Consider the following 7,831-nt stretch of genomic DNA (forward strand, 5'->3'; position numbering starts at 1 on the left):
TTGGACCCCAGCCCATGCCCACCCCCATCAAAGAGCATGGGCCCAGGCCACCGGAGTTGCTGAAAATTTATTTGGCTCCAGGAGCAGTGCAGGGACGGGCTGTGTTGGAAGAGAGAGGAGAGCAGATGAGGATGGCTGATTGTCAAAGCAGGGAGCAGGACCCGGGGGCAGGAGAAACCAGGCTGCCTTCCCTTCCCAGGGGTCCCTGGGGCATCTGGGTGTGTCCGCGGGGGTCGGGGGAGGGTGCTGGACCGTTGTCGTGAGTGGCACCGTTGGGGGTGAGAAGACAGGAATGGTTCAGATGGTTGGGGTGGAAGGTCGGGGGAAGGTTAATGGGCAGAGGAAGCTTACGGGTAGGGTTGGCTTGGCTTTGGCCGGTCTCGGTAGTCTGGGGTCAGGGGCTAGAGTCCAGGCTTGGCCAGGGGCTTCGGGTGGGAGTCAGGGCGCAGGCAGCAGTCTCACTCGGTCCGGCGGCCGCAGCGAGTGCCACTGGGCAATGGGCCGCCGTGGGTTGGCCAGCATGTCCGCCCAGTGGCGCAGGCCAGCCCCGCCGGCGGCCGCCCCCACGGCCACCCTCCCGATGGCCTCGTTCTTGCCCAGCTTGTCGTAGTCCAGCACGGTCAGCTCCACCTGCACCTTCTGGGGTGGGTGCGGGAGGAGGAGAGAGGAGCGTGAGGGGAGGAGGCCCGGAAGGGGCAGTGTCCACCCTCACAGCTGAGGGTACCTCTCGCTGCCACCCGAGGGCTCGGGCCCCGGAGCTCGGCACGGGGGAGGGGGTGGGAGACCGGAGGGACGGAGCCTGCGGGGAGGAGGAGGCGCTGGCGCCTTTCTTCCTGAGCAGCCAGGTTTCTAAGGAAATGAACCCTCAGAACTCGGTTGCGGAGCGGGTGTTCGGCGCCTCTTGGGGGAGCAACCTCCTAAGAGCCGCAAAGCTGCAGAACTTTAACAGGGGCCGAGCTAGGGTAGGCGCCATCCCTACAGAGGTAAGGGGAGGTCTCTTTTTCTTAGACCCCTGTTCCTGAGGAGGGCGGGGCATCCTGGTGCCTCGTGGGGGGCGGGGCATCCTGGTGCCTCGTGGGGGGCGGGGCATCCTGGTCCTGCTTGGGGGCGGGGCATCCTGGTCCTGCTTGGGGGCGGGGCATCCTGGTCTTGCTTGGGGTGGGGCATCTGGTCCTGCTTAGGAGTGGGGCATCCTGGTCCTGCTCGGGGGCGGGACATCCTGGTCCCACGTTGGGGGCGGGACATTCTGGTTCTGCTTGGGGGCGGGGCATCCTGCTCCTGCTTAGGGCGGGGCATCCTGGTCCTGCTTGGGTGGGGCATCTGGTCCTGCTTAGGAGTGGGTCATTGTGGTCCCGTTTGGGGGCAGGGCATACTGGTCCCGCTTGCTGGGGCGGGGCATACTGATCCTGCTTAGGGTGGGGCATCTGGTCCTGCTTACGGGTGGGGCATCCTAGTCCCGCTTAGGGGGTGGGGCATCCCGGTCCTGCTTACATTAGATAGGATGCCCACATCCAATCTTAAGGAGTCTCTTCCTGGGTGGAGGAGGCTTCCTGGTCCTCATAGGAGGAAACAGACGGAGAGCATAACTTCAGAGCCCCTCACCTGGTTTCTAGGGAGATGCTAAAAGTCTCCCTCCGCCTAGCAATGGCTATTACTAAGGGTCTGGGCTTTTGGAGAACGGCAGGTTTGAGCTCACCTGGACTTGGTCACAGGGCACCTCGAAGCTGAAAGCTTCGTTGTAATAGGGGTTCAGAGTGTTCTTCTTGATGGTGGTTTTCTTCTTCCGCACCTTTTTGCCACCCTGCAGCAGGTGGACCTTGACGTATGGATCTGGGGAGAGGAAGGAGGAGTCTTATAGCTCTCCACTGCTGAGTTCTTGGGCCAAGATAGAAACACCGCCTACACCCTTTGGGTCTCCGTAGCTCTATCCCAAAATCCACGCCTTCCACGGCAGCCTGGGCCCTCCCTGTCCCCGAAGAAACCCTCGGGGCTCAGAAACTGCCAGAACGAGAACCCACCCCACGCCATCCCCACACACCCCACTCCCTTGCTTCCCACACACCTGACAGTCCTCCTACGTCCATCTTCTTCAGGTTTTTAGCCTCCAGGACGATGACCGTGAGCTTCCCGGCCGTGGGGACATAGCGGAGGGAGAAACAGATGTCCCCAAGTTTCTCCTGCTGAAAGAAGGAGAGGGGCCCATCACCAGAGCCCCGGCTCCACATCCATGCCCCCTCCATTTGTCTTTTCTCCCCACACTTTGGAATGGAACGGTCCACAGTTAAGGACGCAGGGGTACAATCCACGCCGCCCAGAGGGGCTGGAAGGCCTATGATCTGATTGGCTCAAAATGTTGTGGGCGGAGGCTGGGGCGTGGCTCGGGGCGTGGCCGCGCATGCTCACCTCCTCCCGCGGAGCAGCCTGCAGCTCCCGCCAGGTCTGCACCGGCCGCCCCAGGTCCACGGAGCTCATGGGGACCCGCACCTCCCCGATGGCGTCGTTGCGAGAGAAGCGGTCGAAGTCGTACACCGCCATGACCAGCACCCTGCCCCCCAGCTCCACGTAGGGGACCTGGAGTACACAGAGAATCCGCAGTAGAGAGCAGGAAGTCAGACATAGGGTGAGGCGCAGCACATCCAGAAGGAAGGCGTGGAGTGAAGGAAGGGTCCAAGCGAACAGTTGGGGAAACTCAAATGGGGAAGTCCAGGGATCCATGGGGGAAAAAACCACGGGTCAGTGGAACCCAAATGGTACCGCCCAAGGACCAGGCTACAGCCCAGGAGTCAGCAGTGCCCAGAGTCCAGTGGAATAGCCCCAGAGCGGGTAGCTGCCACCTGAGCTGTGGCCGCCTGCAGGAAAAGCGGAAGGGGTCAGTCCCCAGTGTTCCAGGGACTGGGTGCAGGCTATGGAACGCAGGGCCTGAGGGCAGGAGCTCACCTTGAAGGCAAAGGTCTCCCCAAAGTGAGGGTTCAGCGTCTGCCGATGCACCTTGGTCTCGTACCGCCTCCGTTTGTCCGGCAGCAGGTAGACCCGCACGTAGGGGTCCGAGGAGCCACCCAGATCCAAGGCTGCCAATCCCTCTGCTTGCAGAATGCCCACCAGCAGCTGCAGGGCCCAGGCACAGTGGGGGAGGCGGAGAACACTAGTCTTAGCCTCCCTTCCATGGCTCCTTTCAGAAGTGGTTGGAACCCCTGGGACCCTCCCTCCAAAGCATCCCCTTCCTCCAACCCACCTGGCCACTCTGGAAGTCATAATCCAGGGAGTACTGCAGTCGTCCTAGCTCATGCTTGTCTGCCACCTGCTGCCCTGGCCCGGATGGTGCTGGCTCCAGCTCCTCCACTTCTGGCTGCACCTTAGGGAGCCAGGGGTAAGGGTAGGTGAAGTCTTCCCCTGATAGCAGTATCCTTCAGGTTCAGAAGCCAAGAGATGCTCACAAGTCCCTTGGGCTATACCTGAGCACTCACAGGCTAAGCAGAGTCAGTATTTGACTAGAGATGTCTGCCACAGGCAGGAAATAGACATGATAACACAGATGCAGTATGTTTGTGAATGTTTGATTAGTGGTGTCTGCTATGGGCAGGGACTAGACATGTGTTTGTCATGCTTAGATTAAAACAAGTACTGATAGTGTCCCATTGCCCACAGGAATAATGCAGGTTGTATTTCACATGCTAATGGATGTATCGGGGTGCTAGTCCAAACTGCCATGTTTACTTGTGATCGTAGCACAGCAAAACATGGAGGAGAAATGGCATATTTACTGTGTATTTGCTATTCTAAAGTAGAATGAAAAAGCAGAAGGTGTCTCCTTAACCTAGGCCAGCAATTCTTAAAATTCAATGTAAACCTGAATTCCCGAGTCCTGTGACAAAATGTCTGAGGTCACCTCTTCAGGGATGCTGACTCAACAGGTCAGGTGCTAGCTCCAGAATTTGCATTTCAACAAGTACCCTGTGTGATTCTGCTGCAGTCTTTGAACATCACTGGTTTAAGGGATAGGGATGGGGCTGGACACCAGGACCCTAAATGGCATCTTTACGGATAGTAATTGTATCAGCTCCTTATTGAGAAGGAAGGAGGGGAAATACCAAGTTAGTGACCGCAAACTTGAGATTCAGAGAGGGACAGTGAATTCTCCAAGGTCACACAACCGGGAAATGGTCCCTCTTGGTTGGAAACCTAGTGCTGTCTGGCTCCCAGGCAAACATTGCACTCTGCACTGAGAGACTTAATTTTCAGACCCTGCAGTGACCACTTTCCATTCCAACAGCCTCCTCCAGTGCAAATCTCTTTTATCCTCTCTGGGCTGCTGCTGCACTGGCCTCCTCCCTGGATTCCTCGCTGCAGATCTGTCCTACACAGGGGTTCCAGAGGAGTCATCCTAACACCATCTGACCCTGTCCCTCTCATGCTCAAAACATATTTGTAGCTTTCATCACCCTCATGACATGGATACTGCTGAGTTCTCCAGACACTTCACTCCAGAGTGCAGCTATTGTGAAAAATGACTCTTTGTTCCCCAAATAAGCCTCAGAATCTGGATATGGGGCCTGAATCTGGGTATGCGGCCTCAACACATGCTCCAACTTGGACTAGAATGTCCTTCTCTCTGGTCTCAGTTAACTCTGTTCCTTGGGTCTCAGTACAGAGTCACCACCACCATGAAGCCTCCTCTGTCTGACCCTCTGTTTTAAAATTTTTCTTACTGTAAATACGTCTCATTCTCTGAAAGAAATCAGCACATTTTAAAGTATTCTGGCACAAAGCTGGTTTTCAGCTTTCAAAGCCATTTATTTATTTATTTATTTATTGGAGACAAGAGTCTTGCTCTGTCACCCAGGTTGGAGTGCAGTGGCGTGATCACAGCTCACTGCAGCCTCCACCTCTCCATTTCAGTGCCTCAGCCTCTCGAGTAGCTGGGATTATACCGTGCCACCACGCCTGGCTAATTTTTTTTTTTTTTTTTTTTTTTTTTGAGACGCAGTCTGGCTCTGTCGTCCAGGCTGGAGTGCAGTGGCCGGATCTCAGCTCACTGCAAGCTCCGCCTCCCGGGTTTACACCATTCTCCTGCCTCAGCCTCCTGAGTAGCTGAGACTACAGGCGCCCGCCACCGCACCCGGCTAATTTTTTGTATTTTTAGTAGAGATGGGGTTTCACCGTGGTCTCGATGTCCTGACCTTGTGATCCGCCCGCCTCGGCCTCCCAAAGTGCTGGGATTACAGGCGTGAGCCACCGCGCCCGGCTTCCTGGCTAATTTTTTGTATTTTAAGTAGAGACAGGGTTTCATCATGTTGCCCAGGCTACTCTAGAATTCATGACCTCAGGCAATCTGCCCACCTCAGCCTCCCAAGTGCTAGGATTACAGGTGTGAGCCACTGCACCTGGCCCAGAGCCAAATATTTATACGTTTCGGTAGATTTCTATACAGTGGGATGCCTTTTCTGCGTTCCTATGAGACCCTGTAGTACGGCACATATTACCCTGTGTGGTGAGTGTCTGTGTCAGTGCCTGACTACCCCACCAGACTGGAAAGTTCTTGTGAACAGCAGCTAGTTCTGTTCCATCTCCAGGTCCCCAGAGTCCAGTTGAGGGCTAGACACACAGGGAGGATGAGCCAGTAAGGTGGGTTCCTATAGGAGGGAAGGGAGCAGGGACTGGGACCCGCTGGGCCATTGAGAGGAGCAGGGTGCGGGAAGGGGCCGGGTAGAGGGGCTGGGCCGGGCCACACCTTGTCTATGTAACTCTGGCCCAGCCCCTTCACTTCCTGAAGGTGGACCTGGGCTTGGGCCTGGCTCTTCTTGCCCGTCCGCCTCCGACAGCGCTTCCGGTAGAGACAGAAACAGCAGCTCAAGACGAGGAGGCCTGAGACCAGCACGATGGTGGCCAGGGCCCAGGGGGGCACTGCAGAGGGGTGGAGACAACACACATTGAGGCCTGGGCAGCGCGCTGGCTGATTCAGTCCTGATTATACGCGGAAGCTGGAATGCTGGCCTCCTTTTCCCTCCAGCCATTTTCATTCCATTTCTTTCCGCGTTTTTCTTCCACCTAATGTGGCCTATAGAGAGATTCGATGCCCTAACCCAGGCTGACACCATCTGGATTTGCTTGCCTATTAGTTCTGCCTTTCCTTACCCGCCCCCGCCCCCCATGTCTGCTCAACTCCTGATGCTTTTTAGAAGAAGCCCTGCTCCTCATCGGGCCTCAGTTTCCTTATCTGTAAAAGAAGGGCTAGGTGGACCTTCCAATTCTAAGATCCCATTCCATGCAACACCCCTTGATCCGGTTTCGATTTCTGTTCCTTCCTTTTTCCCGATTTCTTTTGCGTTCTACTCCAGGATGATGACCCGGAATCCCAGCCGGATTTTCCAGCCCGCCTGCCCTAGTATACCCGTCCGAATCCTGCCCCTCGGAATCCTGGCCGGGCTTTCTCTCTGCTCGTCCCCCCCACCCCCCACCGTCTTCCTCCAGGTCTTGCTCACCGGGGCCGTGGTTGATGCGACTGGAGTCGGGAGGCGTGTCGGGCGATGGAGGCCCCGGGGTTGGGGGCTCCGGGAACATGGTGGCGGGTTCCTAGAGTCTTTTCTGCAGAGGCACTCAAGCACCCTAGTCCCCCATTCCCACCCCAGACATCCATTGAGCCCCACGCACAACAAAGAACTCCAACTCCCATGAGGCCGATGCGCGAACAGCCGCGCAGAAACCGGACAGCCACCGCGAGTCATGCTGGGAGTTGTAGTTTCAGCCTCCCTGAGCTTGAGAGGGGGTGTCCAGGACCTAGTTGCATCCCAAAGGGATACCCTCTTCCTCCACGGTCCCACAGGCATTCCGCTGACTTCTGCCTCGTCCTCGCCCCTCCGCAGGGCCTGAACCGGAAGCGGGCGAAGGCAGGCGTGGGAACCAGCGGACTGCGTTGCCCAGAGCAACAGCCTGGCTCCTCTCGAGCGGGGTGGGAGCAAAGCTGGTTGCCCGGGCAACGGTCTGTTGCCAGGACAACGGGCGGGGCTGACGCACAGACGCGGAGTCCCGGCGGGGCAGGCTCGCTCCGGGGCCCACTGGTGCCTGGGAACCCCCCGATAGCCCGACTGGGATCCTCAGGTCCCGCGAGGTGGGGAGGGGCAGCCTGTGGTCCGAGCGGCCACAGCCGACTACTCCCTGCGCACTTGGTCCTGGGAGCTGAGACGCAGGTTCCCTCTTCCCTCTCCCCAGTTTTGCTGGAGGGCGGGTCGGGGGCTGCCTGGTGCCTGTGCTGAGCCCCCCTCATCCTTCTTGGCCTGTTGGTCTCTCCACGCATCCGTGCTGTCTTCACACCTGCTCTCGTGACCGCCTCGGTCTCCACGCTGTCTCTTGACCCCAAATAGGCGTCTTCCCTGTGTCTGCCTCCCCATTCCGCCCGTCTGTCTTGCCTATCGCCTGGCCTCTGTCCCCAGGGTCTCTACCCCTTCGCTCCGCCTGCGCTCCCCTCCCCGCCCTCGGCTCTTTGTCTTCTCCATACCTGACTCGCGTCCCCAAATCCCTGTCTCTCCGCTTCAGGCTCCAGCCCTCCCACTGTCTCTGTTGGTCCCCCCAGTGCCCCAGCCCCCACTCCCACACCCCTTTCCTCTAGGGATGCGGATGCGGATGGGCTGAGGGCGGGGGTCCCAGCAGCTCCTACCTGCTCCGCGGCTGGAGGGGACGCTCCCGGGAGACGCGGAGGCGCCAGCCCCGCCCGGACCCCGCCCCCCGCACGTGGGCGGTGGCGCTGTCCCGGGTGCTGATCGCGGAACTCGGCGGGGCGGGGGAGCCGCGGAGCGAAGCCGGATCCCGTGCGCGCGTGTGTGCCCGTGTGCGTGTG

General features: G+C 58.5%; 1 protein-coding gene across 2 annotated transcripts; it reads right to left on the reverse strand.

Annotated features, from left to right (window-relative positions):
* Nucleotides 1–53: 53 nt before the first annotated feature.
* On the reverse strand, nucleotides 54–7,815 carry SYT5 (synaptotagmin 5). 2 transcript variants are annotated; one of them, XM_010379178.2, is made up of 9 exons: nucleotides 7,652–7,815; nucleotides 6,480–6,603; nucleotides 5,729–5,901; nucleotides 3,233–3,352; nucleotides 2,938–3,105; nucleotides 2,404–2,571; nucleotides 2,063–2,180; nucleotides 1,697–1,830; nucleotides 54–639 (listed from the first exon to the last, which is right to left on the reverse strand). In XM_010379178.2, the coding sequence occupies exons 2-9, from the start codon at nucleotides 6,556–6,558 to the stop codon at nucleotides 439–441; spliced, it is 1,161 nt and encodes a 386-aa protein (XP_010377480.1). In that variant the 5' UTR covers nucleotides 6,559–6,603; nucleotides 7,652–7,815; the 3' UTR covers nucleotides 54–438. The 2 variants fall into 2 exon arrangements, with proteins under 2 accessions (XP_010377480.1, XP_010377482.2); XM_010379180.2 differs by lacking the exons at nucleotides 5,729–5,901; nucleotides 7,652–7,815 and having other exon boundaries at nucleotides 2,063–2,177; nucleotides 6,480–6,722.
* Between the last annotated feature and the right edge of the window lie 16 nt (nucleotides 7,816–7,831).

Source organism: Rhinopithecus roxellana, chromosome 12 (assembly GCF_007565055.1).
Source record: "Rhinopithecus roxellana isolate Shanxi Qingling chromosome 12, ASM756505v1, whole genome shotgun sequence".
NCBI classification, from domain to species: Eukaryota; Metazoa; Chordata; class Mammalia; order Primates; family Cercopithecidae; genus Rhinopithecus; species Rhinopithecus roxellana.

Excerpts from the sequence above, each read along its gene's own strand:
- SYT5 (XM_010379178.2), bottom strand. The coding sequence starts at position 6,558 with ATGTTCCCGGAGCCCCCAACCCCGGGGCCTCCATCGCCCGACACGCCT. Across the intron at positions 3,106-3,232 it reads ATGACTTCCAGAGTGGCCAG|CTGCTGGTGGGCATTCTGCA; the intron begins GTGGGTTGGAGG and ends TGGGCCCTGCAG. Across the intron at positions 1,831-2,062 it reads GGACGTAGGAGGACTGTCAG|ATCCATACGTCAAGGTCCAC; the intron begins GTGTGTGGGAAG and ends TCCTCTCCCCAG.